General features: G+C 54.8%; 1 protein-coding gene across 4 annotated transcripts in view; it reads left to right on the plus strand.

Annotated features, from left to right (window-relative positions):
• The window catches only part of SLC12A3 (solute carrier family 12 member 3), a 36069-nt gene extending 10916 nt beyond the window's left edge, over nucleotides 1-25153 (plus strand). For 2 of the 4 annotated variants that reach the window (XM_059383439.1, XM_059383440.1), the window contains exons 10-26: nucleotides 452-624; nucleotides 902-1009; nucleotides 1496-1619; nucleotides 3314-3415; nucleotides 4267-4422; nucleotides 5550-5649; nucleotides 6365-6476; nucleotides 6894-7034; nucleotides 8044-8150; nucleotides 9924-10006; nucleotides 10716-10799; nucleotides 11417-11518; nucleotides 12431-12542; nucleotides 14872-14958; nucleotides 18326-18461; nucleotides 19974-20041; nucleotides 24726-25153. In XM_059383439.1, coding sequence (XP_059239422.1) covers nucleotides 452-624; nucleotides 902-1009; nucleotides 1496-1619; nucleotides 3314-3415; nucleotides 4267-4422; nucleotides 5550-5649; nucleotides 6365-6476; nucleotides 6894-7034; nucleotides 8044-8150; nucleotides 9924-10006; nucleotides 10716-10799; nucleotides 11417-11518; nucleotides 12431-12542; nucleotides 14872-14958; nucleotides 18326-18461; nucleotides 19974-20041; nucleotides 24726-24867 — 1937 coding nt within the window. In that variant the 3' untranslated portion in view covers nucleotides 24868-25153. The remainder of the gene's footprint in view (nucleotides 1-451; nucleotides 625-901; nucleotides 1010-1495; nucleotides 1620-3313; nucleotides 3416-4266; nucleotides 4423-5549; nucleotides 5650-6364; nucleotides 6477-6893; nucleotides 7035-8043; nucleotides 8151-9923; nucleotides 10007-10715; nucleotides 10800-11416; nucleotides 11519-12430; nucleotides 12543-14871; nucleotides 14959-18325; nucleotides 18462-19973; nucleotides 20042-24725) is intronic. The other 2 variants (XM_059383441.1, XM_059383442.1) reach the window with 1 other exon arrangement.
• Nucleotides 25154-25390: the final 237 nt, after the last annotated feature.

Consider the following 25390-nt stretch of genomic DNA (forward strand, 5'->3'; position numbering starts at 1 on the left):
ATGACAGACAGAGATCACAAGTAGGCAGAGAGGCAGGCAGAGAGAGGAAAGAGGAAGCAGGCTCCCTGCTGAGCAGAGAGCCCGATGTGGGGCTCGATCCCAGCACCCTGGGATCATGACCTGAGCCGAAGGCAGAGGCTTAACCCACTGAGCCACCCAGGTGCCCCTGGCCTCTATTTTAAGGAGGACACGGGGACCTTAACAGGTCACTTCATGTTGCTGGGCCTCTGTAGAAGGACAATGACAACAAAGGCAATGGTGATGCTTTCTTTCCAGGGTTGTATATGGTCCTTCGCTCCTGCATTTAGCTATTTGTATCTGCCATTACTGTTGTTATTATTATTTACGATTACATGCAGAAGGGGGAGCGGGCCCCTCTGTAGCAGCAGCCAGTGTCTGGGGGTGGGAGGGGCGGAGGGAGGAGGGAAGGGAAGAAGGGGGGCTTCCCCAGGCCCTGCTCCCTCTTCAGGCTCCTGTGTAGTTCGTGATGCCTCCGGGGTCCTGAATGACACGGTGACCCCCGGCTCGGGCGCCTGCGAGGGGCTGGCCTGCGGCTACGGCTGGAACTTCACCGAGTGCGCCCACCAGCACAACTGCCACTATGGCCTCATCAACTACTACCAGGTACACGTGGCCTCTGCCGGGCAGTCTGCCCCAGACCGAGGCCGGAACAGGCTGGGACAGACGTGGTTTGGAGGGCTGGGCCCCAGGCTTGGAGGAAAGAGGTTCAGGCTCAGGTGGGGGCCCCTCTGGGCCCAGCCCCTGCCTCAGTGGGTCCTGGGATCCCCAGGAAAGGGGTGTGGACTCAGGCCTCAGAACCTAGCCCCTGCCTGCAGTGAGGCCTGGGGTGCCCTGCGTAGGGGCTCCAGACATGAGGGGCCTGGACCCTGTGTCCCTGCAGACCATGAGCATGGTGTCCGGCTTTGCGCCCTTGATCACGGCTGGCATTTTTGGGGCCACCCTCTCCTCTGCCCTGGCCTGCCTCGTCTCTGCTGCCAAAGTCTTCCAGGTGAGGCTGCGGAATGGGTCTGGCGGGAGGTTCTGGGAGGCACAAGGCCGGGGGGTCCCTGAGCGACTGCTGCAAAGGTCTCAGGGTGTCACAGGACTAAGACAGTCTAGAGTGAAGGCAAAAGGGGGCTCGTGACCAACTGATACAGGAAGCAGCCCCTTCCCATGGTGTGCTTTGAACTACACGGGCATCGCCCACCCCAGAGTCTCCCTGGTGCAGCCTGGCACCCTGTCGGCACTTCTGCCCGCCCCGTTGCGCGCTGACGCCGTCCACCCCATCCCACCTTGCCTTTTTGCTCCCTCTCTGGAGAGGTGGGCGTGGGCAAGGAGATGAGGCCCATCCAAGAGACAGCAACCAGGATCCAGATTAGGGGAAGCGCCGGGCTGAGGTGGAGAGAGTAAGCAGAGCCTGGGGGCAGGGAGGTGGGCAGCAGTGGGGGGAGAAGGGGGTCCAGCCCGGGATGCGCACGCCTTCCTGTGCCCACAGTGCCTGTGTGAGGACCAGCTGTACCCGCTGATCGGCTTCTTCGGGAAGGGCTACGGCAAGAACAAAGAGCCGGTGCGCGGCTACCTGCTGGCCTACGCCATCGCTGTGGCCTTCATCATCATCGGTGAGAGGCTGCGCCCAGCAGCTTGTGGGGGCTCCTCTCTGCGCTGCTCACCTTGGCGCCCAGTGCCCGGCCAGGCCTGGCAGGGAGTGGACACTCGGTGACTAGGCCTTGAGTGAGTGAGGCTGGTCATGGGGCCCCGCCCCTCCCCCCGCCTCCGGATAGGTGGCTCCCACGCCATGCCAGCCTAGTGGGGCACATCATTCTGTCAGAAGGGACCCTGCCTTCTCTTGCTGATTCTGTATTCCTGTGTCCAGGCAAGTTGCCCTCCATCCCCACCCCCACCCCCAGTCCCCGGGTCTGAGTTAGTCCCCAGGACAACTCCGGAGCACAGGATAGCTCAGGATACAGATACAGACAGCGGATACAGACAGCTGGATCAATAGCTCTGTCACTGGATGAACTCCACAACCTCATTTCCCAGACCTTGAGCTGCCAGACCCCCTTGGACTTCATGGTAGAGGATGCCCCAAGGGAGAGATCCCAGGGAACCAGTTAGTTAGATTGGTTTTCTATCCTGGCTTTGCCATATGCCAGCTGTGTAACCTTTGCCTCCGTTTCTTCATCTGCAGAATGGGAGCAATAATGCATAGCAGGGGTGTCACAGGTGGGCACAAAGAGACTTGTACACACACACACACACACACACACGCACGTGCACTGTATTCATAGATGCACACACACCCCAGTGCTTCCTGGTTTACTTAGCCAACAAGGCAGAACTTGCTAGGAGAAAGGTGGCCACACCAAGCCAGGGCAGTGGCTGTGCTGTGGCTCCCTGTGCAGGAGTGAGGTGGGGGCTGGCTGCTGGTGGTCCCGTGGCCCTGCCATAGCTGAATCCTTGTGGTTCACGCCAGCATCAGCAATCATGAGGCTTCCCTTTCCAGTCGATTCTCTGCTACTCAAGGGAGCCTTTCTGGACACAGGGTGCTCCTGGATCCTGAACCAGATGAAGAGGCAACAGGGCCACTCCCAGGGGATGGAAAACTCTAATCAGGCCTGCTGTCCCCAGATACACCCCTGCTTCCTGCTCATCCTACTGTCTTCCCCAATTCCGATTTCGAGTCTGATCTGAGTGGGTCTGACTACAGTTCAGACTGAGAACCACCATCTCGGACACTCTGGGGCATGGTTCTTGTGACAGTTCAAGGGACTCATGCTCAGAAGTCCTGGGACAGAAGAGGGGTCTGTCATGTTTGGGGATTTCCCCGAAAGCAGGCCCCTGGAGCAAGGAAACATGCCAAAGTTTGTCTGGGGGTGTCGGGGCAGTGGCGGCCGAGTGAGACAGGGAAGGGAGGGACCCGGTTCTTGAGTGGGTTTTCACTGTGGGTGGAACTGTGTGTGTCCTAAGGTCCCAGAGTTTCAGATAAAAGAAGACATGGGTCTTGGGTCACATTGTAAAATATATATCTTACTGTAATTTGTGGTTGTAAGAAAAGTATGACAGCTACTGTCCTTGGTTCTCTCATAGTATCTCCCATTTTTCTCTATCTTGTTAAGAGATGGCCTTTTACAGTAAACAAAGCATCAGCCCTTTGTTTCACAAAATGATGGGCCCATTTCACAGATGGGAAGGTTGAGACGCACTGAGCCTCTGGGGCCCGTCTGGAATGCCCCAACTGCGAGGGAGGGCACCAGGCGACTCCCTGGCAGGTTGCCCAACCGACTGTCCTCTCTCCCCCGCCTGGTCGCTGCAGCTGAGCTCAACACCATTGCCCCCATCATCTCCAATTTCTTCCTGTGCTCGTACGCCCTCATCAACTTCAGCTGTTTCCATGCGTCCATCACCAACTCGCCTGGTGAGCAGCTCCCTCACCCCTCTGTGGGAGGAGGCATATGGGGCGGGGGCAGGGGTCCGGGAGGGGCGGGCACATCAAGGTCATCTCTCAAATCGAAACCAGTTCAAGGGACCACTCAAATCATAATAATAATAGCAGCTCTCATCTCTCAAGACCGTGCGCTGTACGCCGAACACGGATTCATACACTGTTTACAGGATGCAGAGATTTCTTTAGTGCCCTCCTCCACCAAATTTACAGGAGTCAAGAATCTGACTCCCCAGAAAAGGAAGAGAATTGTCCAAAGTCCCAGGTTTTGCAGGTTGCCCTTTGCACAACTCCAGGGGTGTCGCTCAGATACGTCATTGACTTGTATGTTTATTCTGAAAAATTTCTGGCAAGTGGCAGTAAAGTATCCCGAGAAAGGCTTTTTCTGATTATCCCCAAATTGTCAAAGGGCTGGCTGCCAGGCCACCTTTTCCTCAGCCCGGGGACCGTGGTGCCCCACAGTTGTGCCACGGGGCAGCTGTCCCTGGCAGCGGCCCTGGTATGGCCCACTGGCGTGGAGCCAGGCAGGATCACGCCCTTCCCTGCTCTCTTTCCCCCATGGCTCCGTGCTGACATGGCCATATTTGGATGCCTCCTCCTTGGTGTAGCCTGTTCATTTGGCCAAATGACAGCCAGGGCGGGCGTGTGGTCCTCCCCCAGAGCCTCCAGTCCAGCCTCTGGAGACCCAGAGGTGGGGGGCGGGGGGGGGGTCTGGGTGGGCACAGGCTGGGACTCTGGCTCTAGGCACAGGTGGCAGGGCCAGGGTGGTGCTGGCCCAGGAGGAAGCTCCCGAGCGTGCCCACCAACCTGCGTCCTCTGACCAGGGTGGCGACCCTCGTTCCGATACTACAGCAAGTGGGCGGCGCTCTTTGGGGCGGTCATCTCCGTGGTCATCATGTTCCTTCTCACCTGGTGGGCCGCTCTCATTGCCATTGGCGTCGTCCTCTTCCTCCTGCTCTACGTGATCTACAAGAAGCCAGGTGTGCAGTCTCATGTTGCCCAGGGCTTCTGGTGCCCCTTCTCCCCGCTGAGGGCACCCAGCCAGCCATCCTGCCCTTCAGCTCAGCTAGAAGGCTTGCATCAGGCTCTGTGCTCTCAAGGGCCCTGTTCTGAGCCTCCAGCCTCGTCCTTTCCCATGGGGCGAGGAGACTGTGGGAACGCGCCTGCTCAGAGCCCACACCTTTACTTCTGGACCATCCCCCCCAACCGTGGCACCCAGGACCCTGGAATTGTCTGCCCAGGGCCATCCTCTTGAAGTGGCTGGGGGCACATCCAGGCCTGGGGGTGGCCAGGAGCTGGCTCACCGAAGGGCAGGTGGACACAACGTGGTGTCTATATGTACACAAGCAAGCATTCCCAGGTGACAGTGATCTGGGGACAGGAGGGAGAACCCCAGGAAAGCTTAGAATTCTAAATCTGAACGTAGCCTTCCAGGTTATTGTCTGTTTGTCAAGGGAGCTGAATATTTTGCACAGTTTGAACTTTGTATTTTTTTTTTTTAATTTTATTTGTCAGAGAGAGAGCACAAGCAGGGGGAATGGCAGGCAGAGGGAGAAGCAGACCTCCCACTGAGCAGGGAGCCCCATGCAGGGCTCCATCCCAGGACCCTGGGTTCATGACCTGAGCAAAGGCAGACGCTTAAGCGACTGAGCCACCCAGGCGTCCCCAGAGTTAAATGCTTTGTAGTGTAACTTATAAATATATGTAGCCATATGTTATGTGCAAACATTAGGAAGAGATCTGCAGGCTGTCCACCCACCAGACAAGACAGCCCAGCTCCCACGGTGCCTGATTCCTAAAGAAGGTCAACATTCCCTCCCTCAGTACAGCTGGTTTCTCCCGGGGATTTCTATAAAATTTTGAGTTTGATTTTTTAAAAAAGATTTTATTTATTTATTTGAGAGAGAGAGAGTATGAGAGGGGAGAGGGTCAGTGGGAGAAGCAGACTCCCCACTGAGCAGAGAGCCCGAGGTGGGACTTGATCCTGGGACTCCAGGAGCATGACCTGAGCTGAAGGCAGTTGCTTAATCAGCTGAGCCACCCAGGCGCTCCTCTCTTGGGGATTTCTAATCTTATGCCCACCCTCCCACCCCCCTTCCCCGCTCAGAGGTGAACTGGGGTTCCTCGGTGCAGGCCGGCTCCTACAACCTGGCCCTGAGCTACTCGGTGGGCCTCAACGAGGTGGAGGACCACATCAAGAACTACCGGTGAGCGCAGCCATGTCCAGGCCACCTATCACCTGCCCCAGGCAGACCCGGGGTGGGGACCACCCAGGCTCAGAGAGGAGCACTGCCCCCGGCGAGGGGCCTGGGATGCCATTGCTTGGTGGGGACCAAGCACGTCTAGTGACCTCTCTGTACCTGAGTTTTCACAGCAGAGTATGTTCTTTGAGATGCAAAGGGCTACCCAAGGATGATCTGGTGCTGTAGTCCCCATCACAGTCATCTGTGAGGCTGACCGTGACGAAACTCTCCTAAGCAAGGAGAGTTGTGTGTCCGGGACTCCTTCCCACCAGGTGGTAACGCCCGCAGTCAGCCATATGTATTTGTGTTGTATTGCTGCTCAAAGTGCCTTACGCCACCTTACCACAGCCCTCTGGGGCCTATGACATTATTAACCCCAGTGGCTGATGAGAACACAGACGCACAGAGAGGTTAAGTAACTGGCCCGAGGTCACACAGCTGGTGAGTGACCAATTTTGTTTGGCTCCAACTGAGTCTGGCAGTGGCCCTGGACCATGAGCCTGGGCTGCCTCTTCATCCAGAGGCTGAGTCCCCCACGCACCCACGTGGCACAGGGATCTTGTAAGTGATGTGCCCCCCCCACCCCCAGCCTTTATTCTCCCCGCCACCTGTGATTTGCGCCCAGATCCCCGTGGGCTCTGTGCAGGTGGCTCATGCCCTTTTCCCTTCCGCTTCTCAGTCCCCAGTGCCTAGTGCTCACGGGACCCCCCAACTTCCGCCCGGCCCTGGTCGACTTTGTGGGCACCTTCACCCGGAACCTCAGCCTGATGGTCTGTGGCCACGTGCTCATCGTGAGTGTCCCCTATAGGTGGGGAGGGGCCCACTTAGAGGAGCCCCTGGGCTTGAAGTCCACACTTAGACAGGGGGTGGGGGAGGCTGTGACTGTGAGGAGGATTGGGGGGTGGAGGAACTATGGAGCAAGCAGAGCCCACCAGACCCTGCTGTGGGCCTGGTTCTCTCCTCTCCCCTGTCCCCGTCACTCCCTTCTCCCCACTGCCCTGCCTCTTGCCTGCTCCCTCCATCTTCCTTCCCCCACCATCCTCCTCCTTCCTCCTCCTCTTTCCTTCCCCTAACTCCATAGGGGAAAGTGGGTACCTCTGGGTGCGGCTGAGCCCCTGGGGCAGCCTCCAGGGAGGAGAGAGGCTGCATCTCATTAAGAACAGAGGGAGAAGGCAGCTCCCGATGTCCCCTGCCCCCACCACCCACAGGGACCCCGCAAACAGAGGATGCCTGAGCTCCGGCTCATTGCCAATGGGCACACCAAGTGGCTGAACAAGAGGAGGATCAAGGCCTTCTACTCAGATGTCATCGCCGAGGACCTCCGGAGTGGTGTTCAGATTCTCATGCAGGTGCCATGAGTTCGGGACTTCCCCCAGGACTCAGTGCTTGGTGTGACAACCTGGAAGGCAGGACGTCCCAAGGGGCTAGTTGAAGCTCCCTTTGCTGCAAAGGGAGTGCCTGCCTTTCTTGTCTCCCCAGATATGCTGACTCAGGGCACTTTCTCACAGTACCCAAGGGCCTACGGGAAACTGAGCTGGAAGCCTGTGGGGCCTGTGTGGTCTTGAGCAATTCTTGTTTTCCTTTTTTCTTTTTTTAAAAATATAATTTACAGTCAACAAAGTGAAAAATATTAAGTGTATAGTTTGATAAATATTTACATATGCATATATACCTAGTGGTATGAAGCCACCACTCAGATCAAGTTCTAGAACATTCCACCGGGCAATTCATTTCCCTGCTCAGTTTTCTCAGTTGTAGAATGAGATGCATAGATAAAATCACAGTTGTTAATCCTGAGCCAGCATATCAGAGTCATTTCTAATAATTCTAAATATTTCTCATTTAAAAGAGAAAAACATACAGGGTCTTCTTTGAGGGGGTGTATGAAAATATTCTGAGAGTAGATAGAAGTGATGATTGTACAACATTGTGACTAAACTGAATTCTACTATATCCTTTAAAACGGTTAATTTTGTGTTATATGAATTTCACTTCAAAAAAGTTTTTAATATTTTTAAGCATTAAAAGAAGAAGTATAAAAGATGTAGAGGTGAGATGACTTGGGGATACTCTAAGGCTGGCATCCAAATTCAAGTCCCTTGGGATGAGAAATAATTTTCTAGAAAAGCAGAACTGGGATAATCCAGAGCTAAAGGGACAGTGTGGTCATTGTAGCTTCACCTCTCTCCTTGGTGTGTCCAGGCAGGCAGGACCCTGACTGGCGGGATGTGATTCCTGAGCCCTCGCCACATGGTGAGGAGGGCAGTTGGGGCTGAGAGGGCCCCACCGTAGTCACAGAACAGAGCCGCTGTGGGGCACGAGGCCCGGCCCCTCACCTCCCCACGATACTCTTTGCAGGCCGCAGGTCTCGGGAGAATGAAGCCCAACATTCTGGTGGTTGGGTTCAAGAAGAACTGGCAGTCGGCTCACCCGGCCACGGTGGAAGACTACATCGGCATTCTGCAGTGAGTGAGGGCATGAGGGAGGCAGGGCCTGGGGTCAGCTGATTAGGTCCTTTGGTGTTTCTGGGCCTTGGGAAGCAGGGGGGATGCATTGGAAGTTATAAGAAGCTGGTTCAAAGCTGAGGAGGAAACAGACCCACTGAGGGCTCACCACTCTGACCTCTAGGCCCTGGGCACCAAGCTGGGCAGGGAACACACAAAGAAGGAGAATGGATGAGACATAGTAGGGAGCAGTGGGGACTGTGGCAAACTGCCGTGAGTAGCAACTATTGGGCGCCAGCCAGTTGTGCCCAGGCAGAAATGTGGGCCCAGTGTTGCCAAAGCTTCTGGTTTCTTAGAAGAGCCAAAAAGATGGGTTTTTAGGTGAGAAACTTGGACTATGGAAGACCTGCCAAGAGCCGGCCCTTGGGCTGTGAGGTGGTGACACCAAGCAAGAGGTGAAACCAGACCTCCCAGGAGGCAGTGGTATGGGGAACGGGACCATGAGGAGAAAGTCCCTGGGGACTCTGGGCTAAACTCCAAACCTTTTCTCCTTTGGCTCCTCCTGGGCAACCTCCAGAAAATGTCTGCCTGAGTTGCTTTTCTGTGTTGATGTGGTATAGCGAGGCCGTGTGTAGTAGTGTTTAAAGAACAAAAGCTGGGGGGCCTGGGTGGCTCGGTCATTGAGCATTTGGCTCTTGATTTCGGGTCAGGTCTTGATCTCGGGGTCATGGAATCGAGCCCCACATTAGGCTCCCTGCTCCGTGGGGAGTCTGCTTGAGATTCTCTCTCTCTCTTTCCCTCTCTCCCCCTCTGCTCCCCCTGCCTTGTTCATGCATGCTTTCTCTCTGAATCTAAATAAATAATAAAAATAGAAATCTTTTAAAAATTAATGAAAAGAAAGAAGGAAAGAGGAGAGGAGAGGAAAAAAAAGGAAAGAATGGAAAGGAAAGGAAGCTGAGCTTTGGGGACCTGGGACCTGCTTCCAGGTCCGCTGTGACCCAGCCACCTGACCCAGCCACCCAGCCACAGTCGGGCGTCTCAGCTGCCTCTGACAGTGACAACAGATGGTAGAGTCTGTTCTCCAGCATCCCCCCAACTCCAATGCTCCAAAACCCCAAAATGCTAGGGCCTGAGAAGTGTCTGCCCCAAAGACACGTAACCAAAGGACTCCCAGAGGGCAATGCCTGACCCATCAGATCAAGCCCTACTGGTGGGCTCTGGGGCCCTCTGTCAGCTGGGCAGTGAATAAACTTCTGGGGTGGGAATCTTCTAGACGTTCCCTCTGACAAGCTGTTGCTGCCTCCTGAGCAAGGCCATTCCTACGTACACCTACGTACACACTCGGGGTTCTGTCTCAGCAATTCGAATCTAAAGCCAGCTGCCCACTTTCTTAGCGTATCTCATGGGCTAGTTACTCCCTGAAACTCGAGTTGTGCTCCTATAAGATAAGGTTAAGTATTCCCATGCCCACCTCTGCTAGCAGGCTTGTGTAGACTATCCAAATATATCAGGAGGACAGGCCCACCTTGCAGACTGGCCTGACTTGGTTTCCTGCTGAGTATAAGATCCGCAGCACCTCCTGGTGCCACAGACCATAGAGCTAGACGGGCCCTGGTTGGGGGCTCTCCGGTTCTGCTAGCATGTTACACAGGTGGGGAGACTGAGGCCCTGAGAGGAAGAAGTGATATGACAGGAGGCAGGGCCAACTGTAGACATCTGGTCTCCTGGGGGCTGGGGGCTAGGGGCTGGTGACTGGGACCAAGGGGAGCCTGAACCCACCTCTTCTCTTTCCAGTGATGCTTTTGACTTCAACTATGGAGTGTGTGTCATGAGGATGCGTGAGGGGCTCAACGTCTCAGAGGTGATGCAGGCACACAGTGAGTACATGCCCTACCTGCTTGATGCCCCTCACAAAAACCAGAATAGGATTCTAGAAAGTTCTAGAACCCAATTTTGTAAGAAAAGATTTTATTTATTTGAGAGAGCAAGCAAGAGAGACCCTGAGCAGGGAGAGGGGCAGAGGGAGAGGGAGATACCCCGCTGAGCAGGGATCCCGATGTGGGGCTCAATTCCAGGACCCTGGGATCATGACCTGATCCAAAGTCTGTTTAACTGACTGAGCCACTCAGGCACCCCTAGAACCCAGTGGGGAGCCTTCTGTCTGTGAAATAAATAAATAAAATCGTAAAAAAAAAAAAAGACAGCAGAACATGAAAATACAGAGAAAGACCACAGAACCCAGGTGTTTTGGTCCCCAAGACCCTCCCGGAGCACCGAGGAGGGCTGTTTACTTCTAGTCACACAGGGGTCTGCAGACTCTGCATTGGTCACATGTGGGGGACTGAAAGAAATCATAAAATGGGAAACAAAAGGGGGCGGTTCCAGGGGTAGGGGGACTGAGAGGTGTGGAGGCCAGAAGGAAGCGGGGGTCGCGGGAGAAGCAAGGGGGAGGCAGAGGCCAGATCAGGGGAAGGTGAGGGGTCAGGACTTTCTTTCTCATGGAAGGGTTAGCCTGGGAGAGGAGGAAGCCAGAAGTGCCCCCTGGTTGAGGAGAGCCCGGGAACGAAGCTGCCCCCTCTCTTGCAGTTAACCCGGTGTTTGACCCCGTGTTTGACCCTGCGGAGGACAGCAAAGAAGCCAGCACCAGCGGGGCCAGGCCGTCTGTCTCAGGCACGTGTCAGTCCACACGCCACCCAGAGGCTCAGGATGCTCTCCCGTGGTGGGGCAGCCAGTGGTGGGCCGTGAGGGAGCCTGGTTGTGGGCAGGACCCTTGGGTTGGGTAACCAGGGACCGGAGCAGGTGGGCTTGGGCAATATTCCACCTTGCAGCCCTCCTCAGGAATTCAGTGTCCGGGCATTGTGGGAACCCACCCAGCTGGCTCAGCAGCCTATGTGAAACCCCTCCAAGAGGTCCCCTGGCCTCGCTCAGAGGTGACAGGCAGGGAGGAGAGGAGCGGGCTTCTCCCTCCGTCCTCTGCCACTGATGGTCTGGGAGGCAGGCCAATAAGGGAGGGGTGCATCCCAGGACAGCATGCCCGGGACCCCTGCTCCTGGTCCAGCTGGCTGAGAAAGGGTTTTCAGGGTCCCACTGTCTAAGAGCTGGGGACTGGGCCGGTCCCCACCATGCATGCCCTCAGCAGGGTGCTTCCTGCCACTGTGTGCCGGGGGGGGGGGGGGGGGGACGACAGCGAGCCCACCTCACGCAGCAGCTGGCTCCATGTTCAGACACAGTCAGGTGTGTGAAGGTGAACTGCTCTCAGGTGACCCCCCCCCCCCACACTCCTGCAGTGGACCCAGAGGCCCTGGGGCGGGAGGAGCAGGCCAGCACCATCTTCCAGTCTGAGCAGGGAAAGAAGAGCATTGACATCTACTGGCTATTCGATGACGGAGGTCAGTGTCCGCCTGGTTGGCAGCTCTCCTGGGGACCGCCTTCCCTCCATGGCCTATACTTCCTGGCTGCTCCGGACAAGGTCCCTGGAGGGACCCCAGATCCCAGCAAGGGGAACTAGTGACCCTTGGGCTGGAGGAAGCCTGGCTGGGCCCCTCTTCTTGGTGTAAACTGGGACTTTGTCAGAGGAGCTGAGGTCAGCATGGGATGGAACCTTAGGGGTTCAGATGAGAAGGACCTCAGGGGTCACAGGCCCCTGCCAGAAATGGGGGGGATGCTGTAGGAATGTGCTTCACTTCCTAGAAATATGCCCTCTCCCATTTTTCTTAAAACACATGCCTCTTGGCGTTATTGCTCTGCCCCGATAGAGCCCTGCCCAGACAGAAAACGCTTTGGGTCCAGGAGCACATGTCCGACGAAGGGTAGCTTCTGTAGACCAAACACTTGCTACACGGTTGACACTAAGTGTGATCCCTAGGCAGGAACTGTGATGAGACCTGTTTACAAAGAAGGAAACTAAGGCATAGAGCCGTGAAGTAATGGGTCAGTTGGTGCGGGTTATGCAATGATAAGGGACAGCTGGTCCTTGGCCTCCTGTGGAGAGATGACAAGCAGGGGTGAGGGTTTCCAGCCACTGGTGAAATTTTTAACCTTTAAAACAATGTGCCAGCAATCCAGATTTTCACATGAAAATCCCCCAGTTATTAAACGCCAGCTCATGGATTTCAAGACATCACACAGGCCACATGAACCCTGGCCCAGAGACCCTCATGAGCTTGGTTTAGTCTAGCGCCCTCCTTACACAGATGGGTAAACTGAGGTCCACAGAGAGGAAAAGGGGTGCCAGCGGCAGAGCGGGGCGGAACCCAGAGGGTGCTCTATCTATCCTGAGAGCAGTTCCCCCTTGATGCCAGGCCTCACCCTCCTCATCCCCTATCTTCTCGGCCGCAAGAAGAGATGGAGCAAGTGCAGGATCCGTGTGTTTGTGGGGGGCCAGATCAACAGGATGGACCAAGAGAGGAAGGCGTAAGTGGGGAGCGCTGGGGGGAGGGGCCGCACAGGACCAGCACCGTCCCAGCTCTGCCCAAGAGTAACCCCTCTTGCTCTCCCCGACCTGTGCCACTGCCCCCTCCAGGGGGACCCAGCCCTCTCCAGGTCGCAGCAGAGCTGAGGGAGCTCTGGGCAGGCACAGGTTTCTGTCCATTTTGGACGTTATTTTGCTGTCCCAGTCCTCTCCTTTAATAAGATGCAGACGCCCTAGCTCCATGACGGGAAGGATTGTTACATTGTAAAACCACAATCTGCTCAAGGAGAAATCTGTGTGAAATGAAGGAGGGAGAAGGCCCTTCCTGCTGAGAAATGAGGGGGGGGCACTGAGGCTCCTTCAGGACAATGTCCCCACCCCAAGCTTGGGATGCTGTGGCTGGTGAGACAGGAGGTATTTAGTGGCCAGAAGCTGGGACAACAAATGCCACTGGATTTCTTAGAGAGAAGTGACTTTTATTCTCTCCCAACGGTGTGGCTCCTTCTGCAGAAGAAGGGCTTTCTGCTGGGGAACACAGGCTCATCTGTCTCAGCCAGAGAGGACGGGCCTGGCTGGGGGCCGGGCCGGGCAACAGCAGAATTGAGCTCAACCAGCCAGAATTTGGTCATGTTGGGTTATTTACTTGGGTTTTCTTGATCACCTCTTTCTGGCAAGAGATGCTGGTTTTCTTTTGAAAATTGCCATATGAAATTTCCAGGTGCAGGTAAGTAAGAATGTGAGTAGATTTAAGCAGAAAAAGTAAATGGAAAGGTAGGTAGCTCAGCCTTATTTAGAACAAGGTCAAGTGAGGTGGAAGGTTGTGGGTTGGGAGATGCTGGAGGGAGGGGGCAGCTGGGTAGGAACAATGGGTAGCTTGCTCAAGGTCACGGCATGCATTAGCCAAAGGGGAAAAAAAACTCTGCCGGTCTCTGGTGTGTTCTGCCACTGTCTGAGCCCTGATGTCCCTGGGTCAAGACCTCTGGGCATGTGCCACCAGGACCGCATCCCCATGACCCCTTCTCGGTCACTCCCTGTGTAAGTTAAGGGCATCTAGCAATCTCCTCTCCTGATCCTCACCCCTGCTGAGAACCTCTGTGGTCTCCAGGAGATAAAGAAGTCCAGAAGGCTTCTTCATAGGCTCAGCTCTCTGTTGTAGCCCCGAATGCAAGCCTGAGCTAGTGGAGCTCAAGGCTGTGGCACCGGGGGATCACGGGTGTTCTGCACATGAAGGGTGTGGGATGTCCTCTGCCTCCCAACTGTCCAGCCAGGCCAAGCCCTCTGGTCTCCTTGTGACCCCGAGGCCAGGCTGGTGCTGCCTCCGGCTGGGTCCCTGCCCAAGCCTGCCACCCCCACACTGCACACCAGCACATCTGCTCACAGCTCTGCTTTCCTAATCTCCCTCCCAAGTTCGGGGTCCAGCAGTGGCTTGACGGCTGGACCTTAAGGTTTATCCCCCGTCCCTGCCCCCCACCCAGCCAGCCGCTCGATGCTCCTGCCCCACCTTCTACACCCCCATGCCCTCACTTATTTATTTGGACTCCCCACCCCCATGCACTCAAACACTGCCAACTTGTTCTGGGGTATCCCCAAAGCCACATCCCGCTCCAGATTCTGATGCACTGGATAGGCTAGAGCCAAGGCAGGTGTATTCTTCCAAAGGCTCCTTGGCTGATTGCACTGTGGACATTCCTACCACGCCCCCTTTGGCCTATAATGATCTTGTGCACCATGCACCGTCCAGCTAGATTGCTACCTCCTCCGTGAAGCCTTCCCTGACTGCCACCAACCACAGACCCACAAATGGCATCTCCACCCCTGTTACATGCAGAGTCAGTGCCACATGCACAGGCTCGCTCCTCCTGGTTCTATACTTCGTTCATGGGTATCATCTCGGATTGAACAGACCACCCTGCAATTTCCTTCTTATCCCTTGCACCCTTGGTCCTCGAAGTGTTCTCCGTGGATCGGTTTCCCCATCACGTGGGAGCTTGTCAGAATGCAGAATCCCAGGCCCTACCCCAGACCAGATGAATCAGACTCTGTATTGGACCAAGGTCCCCGGCAGATGTACAGACATTAGAATGTAGGCTGTGCTAGTGCAGAGGTGGCCACCAGGTGCTTGGGGAAATACTGCTCAATCCCTTTTCTTTATCGTTTGTCATCCTCTGACCTGCTTAATCAACCTTTGTCTCTTGTCCGCCCCTGCCCAGGTGAGAACGTCCGCTCCCTGGGGCCAGGATTTGATCTGCGGTTTTTCACTGCTGGGTCCTCGATAGACATTACGAACTCACTGAATAGACGCATATGTGTTTTAAAATCTCTGTCTCCCAGGCTCATTTCCCTGTTGAGCAAGTTCCGACTGGGATTCCACGAGGTTCACATCCTTCCAGACATCAACCAGAAGCCGCGTGCTGAGCAGTGAGTATTCTGTGTTGACTTCCTTCCCAGGCAGGAGAGCCAGCTGTATGCCCCCACACACCCCTGTCTGGTGAGCCCTGGGCAGACAGGGCTCAGGGCAGGCAAAGAGGATGGGGAGTTTGCAGCCTTTTACTTTCCCATTGGGGTTTCTTCCTTTGCGTATCAGAGCTCAGGTCTTTGCCAGAAATAGCCCTGGGCTGGAGGACGGTGAATGTTCACGTTTGTGCTTTTCTTGGAGCAAGTGTTTAATTTCATTTATTTATTTTTAAAAAGATTTTATTTATTTATTTGAGAGAGAGATTGAGAGAGAGAGGGGGAATGAGAGAGAGAACATTAGTGGAGAAAGGTCAGCGGGAGAAGCAGACTCTCTGCTGAGCAGGGAGCCCAATGTGGGACTCGATCCCGGGACTCCAGGATTGCAACCTGAGCTGAAGGCAGTTGCTTAACCAACTGAGCCACCCAGGAGCCCGGAGCAAGTGTTTTAAAGCTGGTGCAAGTCTCAGCTGTTCTGCCCCTTGAGTGAGGGAAAGCAGGTGTTTCATCCTCAAGGGACTCCACCCCCACCCACCCCCGGACCGGGGGTGGGGGGGGGGATGGGCAGGGTGGGAGCGGGTCTCTCGCTTCACACTTCACACTGCTTGCTACTCGTAAATTTCTTAAATTTTCTCCAGCACCCTGAAGCGTTGTCATAAAGCAGTGGTTCTCAAACTTAGGCGCACATCAGAATCTCATGAGGACTTATGAAAACACAGCTTGCTGAGTCCCCCTTTTCCCGCCCCCGCTCCAAGATTCTGAGTCAGTAGGTCCAGGGTAGTGCCTGAGAAGCTGCATTCCTAACAAGCTCTTGGGTGCTGGTCCGGGCGCTTCACTGGGAGAACCGCTGTCTTAAAGACAGTCTGTGTAAAGTGCTTCACACAGGGTCCAGCCCCAAGTCAGTGTTCAGTAAATGGTAGATCGATGGCCTTTGCCCTCTAGACCTTGACCTTTTGGAGGTCTTGGCTGCATTATGGACTTGCTTCCTTCTCTAAGCCTTGCCTAACTGAAGTTCCTCAAAAAGGAGCCGTAACTGGTCCAGCTCATCCCTTCCCATGAGGCCAAGGTGGAGGTTGCTACAAAGCCTGTTTCTTGGCTACCTTTGCTCTAGTTGGCTATGTCCTGGGCTGGCAGAATCACATGCCCAGAAACACGTGGCTAGAGGCCAGGAGCCATGGCAGAGGCACATGCCTTCCATGGAGCTGAGGGATACTGGAGCAAACAGAACGGAAGGTGCAAAGGCCCTGAGGCAGAAGTGTGGCAGCCACAGCCCTGGATGTTATTTCTATGAACACACTGGTGCTGGGAGTGGGGAAAACATTGAAGGGTCTGGGCCACAACTCTCCTCCTTCCCAGATGCAGCAGCAAGCTCATGGACTTTACTCAAATCCCTGTGTGAACTTGTAGCTAGGCTCAACGGCAGTGTCCTAAGGGATGACGATTCACTGGCTCCATGACTCAATTCCCTAGTCTGAAACCAAGACATTTATAATTGGGCTTGCTTCTGTAAATTCCTGTACATGAGATTTTCCAGCCCTCCAGCCCCTCAGTAAAGTCAGGTCTGTCCTGACCTCTTACCTCTCCCTTATATTCCCCATTACCTGGGGAGGGAAGGGACTAGTCTGTGGGGTTGGATACATTGGTTCCTCCCATGTGCTGGGGTGGAGATGAGTCCATCAGAGCTCTAGCCGGGGATGATACCCGCCCCAGGGCAGGCCGGAGGAAGTCCAGAACCAGACACAGGAGGAGTGAGGCAGAGATGCACCAGAATACAGGAGAGAATGCAGCTGGGCTGTCTGTGTGGACAGAGGAGCAAAGCCTTGAGTCAGGCTGCAAAGAGAGGGAGTGGGGGATACCTTCCCTGTGGGAGGAGCTTAAGAGCAGCCCGAAGACCCCGCCCAGCAGCCCTAATCTTTAAAACCCAGCCTGGGCCCTTCTCTGCCTCCACCTCCTGGCCCTCTCTTTTCTCCTTCGCACAGCCACGCTTCTCCAAGGAGATCAACTGTCTTTGCAGCCACTTCCTCACGGAGATCCCCCTGGAGGTCATCACTGGCCTCCGCCTCACCCACAGAGCCCCTTTCTGGGCTCGTCTTGCTCTGCCTCTCCGCTGCATCCCCCATAATGGTCCCTCTTGGGACAGTTCTTCCTTTGGGTTTGGAGGTGTCCCCCCTCCACGGATTCCTCCTACCTGAGCAACCCTTCTTTCATTTCCAGGTGCTGGCTAGTCCTCCATTCCCTGACTGATGCTTGCCAGCATCATTGGGATTTGGCCCTGGACCTTTGTCTCTTCTTTTTTTTTTTTTTTTAAGATTTTTTATTTATTTATTTGATAGAGATCACAAGTAGGCAGAGAGGCAGGCAGAGAGAGAGGAAGGGAAGCACGCTTCCTGCTGAGCAAAGAGCCTGATGCAGGGCTCGATCCCAGGACCCTGAGATCATGACCTGAGCCGAAGGCAGAGGCTTTAACCCACTGAGGCACCCAGGTGCCCCTGGACCTTTGTCTATTAACTCTGTCTCCAGTGTGAGCTCCTCCATCCCTATGTCTGCAGGGGGCTTCATCTGAAGGCCGAGCAGTCTGAATTTCTATTTTTAATCCTGTAAGTCAAGTCACACAGAACAGCGTCCAACAGGTTCCCATCTCACTTGGGGCCAATAGCAAAGGCCTACATGGTCTAGGCTGTCACACTTGTGTGTCCTCACGTCACCCCCACTTTCCTCTGCCCTCACCTTGCTCTGGCCATACTGGCTTCTTTGCTGCTCCTCAAAGAAACCAAACATACTTCTGCCTCAGGGCCTTTGCACCTTCAGCTCTGTGTACTCCAGCACCCACTGGCCTGTAAAGAGCTGGCTTCAGAAGGACAGGCATCTTTCAGCTTCAGGGAGGCCTTCCTTCCCCCCAAATATTTCCTGTCTTGGAACCCAGCTTGTGTCTTCATTAAGCTCATGATGTAGATTTGCTTGTTTATTGTCCAGCAGATGGAAAGCTTGGTAGATAGAGGACATTGTAGAGTTTTTTGTTCCATGATGTGCAGTGCAGAGCCTGGCACAGGATGGTTAGTATTCAGGGGCAACCTGCGGAACGGTTGGGTGGGTGGAGGTGGATCCCAGGCCAGGCGTCGTGGACGACATTTGGTGGAATGCCAGCTGATTGGTCAATGTTGATGGTCAGTGTTGATTGCTGCCCGGAAGCTGCATTGATGCAAACCACAGCGGCAGAAGGGCTTTAGCCTGAAAAGTGTGTCCCTGTGGCTCCCATCTCCGTCTCCCTGGGGGACTTAGTTCCCCTGGAAACCAGGCTGTCTCACTGGGTCTCACCCACTATCTCTGTCCCCAGCACCAAGCGGTTTGAGGACATGATTGCACCCTTCCGCCTGAATGACGGCTTCAAGGACGAGGCCACTGTCACAGAGATGAGGCAGGATTGTCCCTGGAAGATCTCAGATGAGGAGATTAACAAGAACAGAGTCAAGGTACCTGAGAGAGAAGGGCCTGGCTGGGGTGGGGTAGGGTGGGGTGGGGTGGGGTGGGGATGGAGGTGCTCCTCCGGGTCAGGGCCACGTGCCCCCATCTGTCCTGAGCTTCCTCATCACCCTCTCCTTTCCATCCCTGTCCACCACTCCCTGGCCTCTGAGGTATCCTCAAGCCACAGCTACTGGGTAAACCGGTTGTGGAACTCGGAGCCATTCGTGGCCTGAGTCACACCCCGCTGTGGCGATGGAAAGGCGGGGGCTCTCCCTCTCCTCTCTTGTCCCTGGTGGAAGGGATTCATGAGACAGGTGGCGAAGGTCAAGGTAAAACTTTCCTTGTGGGCCAACAAAGCTGCCTGAAGGTTCCCCCTAGCCTGCAGAGCCCATCCTACATGTAGCCTAAAATCATGGCCACCCCATCCAGACAGAATCTTCCAGATTCTTTAAGGCCTAAAGGGGGGCTGTGGTTGCTGTGGCCACTTTAAGATGGGGTGAGCATTTAAGGGAGCTGCGGAAGGAGGTCACAGCTCTGCTCCCTGTGCTCGGGGTCACTGGCTCCCCACCCCCTCTTTGCCCTCAGAGGACATTTGGCAAAGTGTCCATTTACCACTGGAGGGTGGGATCACTACTATCACTTAGTGAGTAGAAGCCTGGGATGATATTAAACATCCTACCACCCCCAGGACAGTTCCCACGATAAAGAATTATTCCCCCCCACATGTCACTAGTGTAGGGTCTGGAGTCTGTGATCTCTGTGAACTCACTTTCCCGACATTCTCCATTTTCTCAAATGGGGTGTCCTTCCACGGTCAGACTCTTGAGTGCCGATCATTTCTGAACAAACTGGAGACAGGCCTTGGGGTGGGAAGGAGGCTCCCCCACAACCCAGCCTCACACAAGCTTTCGGGAATTCTGATCTGTCAGCCCAGAGACCCTGAGGGCTCACAGCTCCTTGGAAAACTCTGGATGCCGTGTAGTGTTCGAAGAAGGCTCTGGTCTGGACTGTGGTAGAGGAAGAAGGGACACATTCCACCTGTGCTCGGAGTCTCCCTTATCAAGCACCTTTCGTGTGCCCGGCCCTTGACGTCCACGTGTTTTTGCGTGGGTTATCACCCTCCACGTTGCCTGCGTTCCCCTGGGGAGGCGATTATCATACCCATTTTACAGAGAAGACAGCAATGCTCAGGGAGGCCACGTGCCTTGCTTGGGTTCTCTCTGCTGTGAGCAGCTCACCCCACACCACGGAAGGTGCTCTCTCTTCCACCTAACCGCCCCCCTCCCCGGGACCAGCCCCAGTCATGGAAATAAGGCCCAGCAAAGGAAAGCCAAGTTCCCAAGGAGGTGAACTTGGCTTTCTGCTACTCTGAGGGTTTCCCTCCGTCTTGGAGGAAGGTAATAATTAAGGGGGAAGAATTCGTGCATCTGGTCTGAAATCTTAAAGAAGACATCCCTGGGCTTGTCGGGGACCACTCCTGAGGATGTGGACAGTGACCCCCTGGCTTCTCCTTGCTCTAGTCCCTTCGGCAGGTGAGGCTGAATGAGATTCTGCAGGATTCCTCCCGGGATGCCGCTCTGGTGGTCATGTAAGTAGCTGCTGCTGGGAGAGGAAGCCTGTCCCTGAGGCCCAGGACGTCCGCTCTGGGAAGGGGCTCAGGAGGTACATGCCGGCTGAGGACCCGAGCCCGACCCTGTGAGCCAGAAGGGCCCAAAGCCCCAGGAAACACAGCTCAGGTGGCTTCTTGGCACAGGACTGGGCCTGCTCGGCACCCCTCACCTGAGTGCCAGCTGGCAGAAGTCTAGGACCTCACACGCCCCAGGCCTGGCCGACCCCCCCTCACCACCATTTTCCCTGTTCTCCACCTTTCCCTGCCAAACACAGCTTGGCAAAGAGGACCCCGCTCATTCAGGAAGAAAATCAATTCCTGGTTGTTTGGGAATCACCCAGCCCTCCTTGGACATGGGCCACCCCCGGCTGCTGTGGGTGCCAAGCCTGGGCGGCAGCAGGGGCACAGGGTCGCCGTGCCGGGCTCCGTGCCTGTCAGGCTGCTGCGGCCTGTGGCCAGCTCTGAGCCACTTCTGCTGGGTAGGGGTGGAAGTTGAGGGCGTGGAGTTGAAGGGACAGGTGGCAGTGGCACAGAGGGTCTCAGAGTGGCTCTGTTCTCACAGAGGCCGGGAGGAAGAATATGGTCAGCCAGGCCCTCTGACCCCCTCCCCCAGAGAAGCCTAACTCCGAGGGAACAGGGTGTTTGGCAAGGCCCCTAACTGGCCTGGCTTGCATTTCCTGAGGGCAGGCCACCTGGGAATTCCTCAGGATGGCCCAGAAGCCTGCAGAACCAGTTTTCTCCTACCCTGAGACCAGGATCAAGCTTACCCTTTTGAGGCTCCAGTACAAAATGAAAATGTGGGGCCCCTTGTTTGAAAATTGTTGAGAATGACAAGATGGCAGCAGCAGAGAATGGAAGCCAGCATGGGACCCTTCTAAGTATGTGTTGGGGGTGGGGGTGTGTGTGTGACTGCACAGCTTGCTCGCCCATGAGGCTGGCTCTGCCTCAACAGGGCTCCCTGGGGCTCTTAGGGAGAACATTTTTGGGTACAAAGAAAGTGCTTTGTGTTTCCTTCATGCGGGAACTGTGGTAAGAGAAAGGGCTGCGTTTCTCTGGGACCCTCTGGCCAACACCCAGCAGTGAGTGTTCCTAGGGCAAGGTCTGCCTAGGTTGTGGACCCAGTCCCAGTGCAAGACAATGGCTTCATCCCAGGACAGCGTCCCAGACCTTTCCTTGGGTGTGGTGCCAAGCCGCCTCCTTGTGAGGGTGAGGGCTAGCCCCGGTCAAAGAAGCAGATTTGCGCTATCTCTGCTCACTGTGTGGCCTTGGGCAAGTAACCCTACTTCTCTGTGTCTCCATCTCCCTGATTATAGAGAAGGGTTTAACCCAATTATTTCCAAGGTTGCCCTTCATGCCAACATGCTATGATTTGAAGTTTATTTGCCACTACGATAAGTCGGTCTCTCAAGCCATGAGATGAGAAATTTCACCCAGGGAAGTGAGCCCCTGCGGGCACTTTCTCCACCCCACTCCCCTATCCCCTGGACCCCAGAGGGAAAGATAGGTCCCCCACCCCAGCAGCCTTTGGGGGAGTAGCGGACACAAATAATCATGAGTCCAGTCACTTAATTTTTTTAATTAATTAATTAATTATTGTTATTTATTTATTTGAGAGAAAGAGTGAGCAGAGGGAGAAGCAGACTCCCCACTGAGCAGGGAGCCCGACACGGGCCTTCCCACCTTCACTGGGAGGGCACAGCCGCTGAGCCTTGGCATTGCCAACCTCCAACCCAGAGACATCCCCACCAGTGTTTCTTAAAATTCAGTCTGAGAGTCACTTTCATCGGCCCCAGGATTTGGCACATTCCTCAGTTCCTTCCAGATCAGGGTCTGGGGTGGGGTGGAGAAGACTGCATTCCCCAGAATTTCCGAGGGAGGAAAAATCCTCCCCTCCCCACTCAGGAGGAAAGACAAAATTACACTTTCCAGTGTCCCGAAGAGCGTCCTCAGACCATTTTCTAGAGCAGGTTTGAGGCAGAACTTAGTTGTTCGCTGTCTACCCTACAGCAATTTATCTGATTAATGGCCTGTGTTTGAGTCCAGCTTCACCCTCACGGCTGATAAACCGGCCCCACAGCCTTTGCCTAGATGACAAGCAACCTATTTCTGCTCTCCCTTTTGGGACTAGACCCTTCCCTTTTCCTATAAAGAAGCCCTCCTCCAAAGCGTTTTACTGATTGAGCCTCACTCGAGGCATGGGGCCTTAGTAATGTTCAAAACTCTGCTCAGTGGTTCTGTTTTACCCCCATCTGCCCAGCAACACACAGACTTTGGAGACAGGGAAACTGAGTCTCAGAGGAGTCAGGCAGCCTGCCCGGGACCCCGCAGCCAGGAAGCGGGGATTGGGTTATGAAGCCTTAGATCCAGGTTTTGGGCCGAGTCTGCCTTTCTTTGTGGCCAAGAGATGCAAATCTGAACAAGAAGTCCTTCTGTCCTGGGGCTGCTTAATTCTGAAGATTCGTAGCTGCCAGGGTCTCACAGCCTGGGAACAGGAGTCCACTGTCTCTCGCTGGTCCAGGGACGAGTGCAAAGGGAGCCTGTCCCTTGGACAGGTGGACACTGTCTGCTGGGGAAGGGGGCATGACGCTGAAGCTTGAGAGGCCACAGCAGTAGTGACAGACGGGTGTCCTCTGCCCCCCAGAGAATGCAGCCACCAGCCCCCTCGCGGCCTTTGAAATTTCTGAATTCAGTTCTTGAGAATGACCTAGGAGTTCCCCACAGGCTTTGCTGACGATGTAACCGAAACTTCAGCACCACTGTGAAATCAGGAAAGTTTCGTTTTGATCTTTCCACTTCCCTTTCTTCTTGAGAGTCACCGGACACGAACGTGTTCTAAGGTGACGCCAGCTTCATGAAATACCCCCGTTCCTACAGCCTTTCCCTGTCCCAGCAACCTTGCTTCTCTTTTTAAAAAATATTTTGATTTATTTATCTTAGAGAGAGAGAATGGGGGAGAAGGATGGGGGAGAGGGAGAAGCAGACTCCATGCTGAGCACGGAGCCTGACGTGGTGCACGACCCTGAGATCACGACCTGAGCTGAAACCAAGGGTCAAAGACCCAACCGACTGTGCCACCCAGACACCCCGGGGACCTTGCTTTCTAAAGGAGGGTAGAGGTGGTCCCCAGGGAGGCTTCGAGGATGAAATCTGAAGCAAGGGATACGTGTCCAGGGCCCCCTGTTGGCCTGCTCAGTGTGGGTCGCTGTGAGCAGAGGCATCTGGGGTTGGAAAATCCCAGGACCTTGGCTGGAGCCCCAGCTCTGCCGCTCACCAGCTCGTCACTTCCCCTGGCTAAATCACAATGAGTGTGACAATGGCTGCTTCCTTGAGGAGGTGCTTGCCAGGTGCTAGGCACTGTGTGGCGCCCTTTGTCACCTCTGTCCCCTTTAGAGTCAACAGTCTCTGAGGGAGGTGTGTGTGTCCTCACCTCAGGGAAGAGAAAACAGAGGCTCATGCCTGGGAGCCACCTGCCAGAGCCACATGGCCGAGGAGGGGCAGCGCTGCTCCCACCTGTGGCCAGAACCAGGACTCCGCAGTCCAGAGTCGCTCTGCGCCTTCCTTTCTGCCCTTTCCCCTTGGCAGGGAAGAAGGCCAGCGCCACAAGCCCTGCCCCCTCCCCAGGGTTGTGCTCAAGTTCAGAGGTAATAGGAGCCAGGGATGTCCTGTAGGGAAACAGACTGCAAAGGGCAGCCCCAGCTTTATGTCCCGCCCACTGGGCCTGGGAGATACTGCCTTCTCCTGGAGTCAAGAGGAGGTCAGCTATGGTCATCCTGCAGCATTTTTGGAATTGCAAGATAGTGAGAAAGTCACCTCTTGGAAGAACTGAACAGCAGCCCCCGGGCATCTCATTATCTGCACAGCATTGCACGGCAAGGGTGCTCTCAGGGCCTCATGAACATGGCAGAAGGCAGGACAGGGACCTGCAGCTGAAACCTGTGAACGGATCACCTCGTCGTGGCCACAGGCCAGTATGGTTCAAGCAGCCTGAGGTAGCGAGATCACCCACTGTATCAGACTGTGTTCTAGGTGCAGGGAAAGAATAGTGAGCGAGACAGACCTGGCTGCAACGTACAATCTAGTGGAGGAGACAGACAACAAACAGACCAATGAAAAGAGGGTTTGGAGAGTGGGAAGGGCTGTGAGGACAATGAAACAGGGTGCTGTGATAAAAAGGGGCAGCAAACCTGCTCTGGAAGGGGGTGATCAGAGAAGGAGATACATGTGAGCCACGGTATGGGTGATCTGAAAGAGCCAACCAGGTGGAAGGGGAGAGGCTCTGCTTTCTGGGTGGGGAGAACATCACATGCAAAGGCCCTGGGGCAGAAGCAAGCTTGCCATTGGTTTCAGGGATGGGAAGAAAGCCATTATGGTTGTAGTGTTGTGAGCGAGGCTGAGGGTAGAAGGAGGTGAGGTCGTGGATGTTGGTGGAGACCAGATCATGTGAGTCTTACAGGCTGTGGCTTTGTTTATACCAGCTTTGTGGCTGAAGATACATTTGGAGTCATGCTTTTAAGGAATGTGGGAGGTTATGCTTAGGGTGGCTAGGAAGGAGTGCTGAAGGAGTTGGTAAACAGAGTTCCTGATTAGAAAGTGAATCTTGGGCTGGGCTGTGTGGGGAAGGGTACTGGTAAGTTTTTATCTGCTGCTTCTTCCTGCCTTGCAGTACCTTGCCCATAGGGAGGAAGGGGAAGTGCCCGAGCTCACTGTACATGGCCTGGTTGGAGACGCTGTCCCAGGATCTCAGACCTCCGGTTATCCTGATCCGAGGGAACCAGGAAAATGTGCTCACCTTTTACTGCCAGTAACTCCAGGCTGGGTCATGCCTGCCCAAAGCTGAGGGTGCCTGGGACATCCACCTGTCCGTGGGGACAAGACTCGTGTCCTGTTGTACTTTAAGCATCTGTTGATCTGACTGAAGAAGCTGGTAGATTTCCAAACTTTGGCTGGACCCCACTCCCAATGGACATATCCTCTGGGCTCGTTTTTATGGGCTGGAGAAGTAACAGCTGAAGTTGTGTGGAAAATTCTCTGGTGGATCCATTTTCCTTTTAAGTTTTCTCTTGATCTTGATTACAACGAATTAAGATTTCAGTCTTTGACTTTTTTTTTTTTTAAAGATTTTATTTATTTATTTGACAGAGTTCACAAGTAGGCAGAGAGGCAGGCAGAGAGAGGAGGAAGAAGGCTCCCTGCTGAGCTGGGAGCCCTGTGGGGCTCCATCCCAGGACCCTGGGATCATGACCTGAGCCAAAGGCAGAGGCTTTAACCCACTGAGCCACCCAGGGGTCCCCAGTCTTTGATTTTTTGAAAAATTTATTTATTTGAGAG

The sequence above is a fragment of the Mustela nigripes genome, chromosome 17 (assembly GCF_022355385.1).
Source record: "Mustela nigripes isolate SB6536 chromosome 17, MUSNIG.SB6536, whole genome shotgun sequence".
NCBI lineage: Eukaryota > Metazoa > Chordata > Mammalia > Carnivora > Mustelidae > Mustela > Mustela nigripes.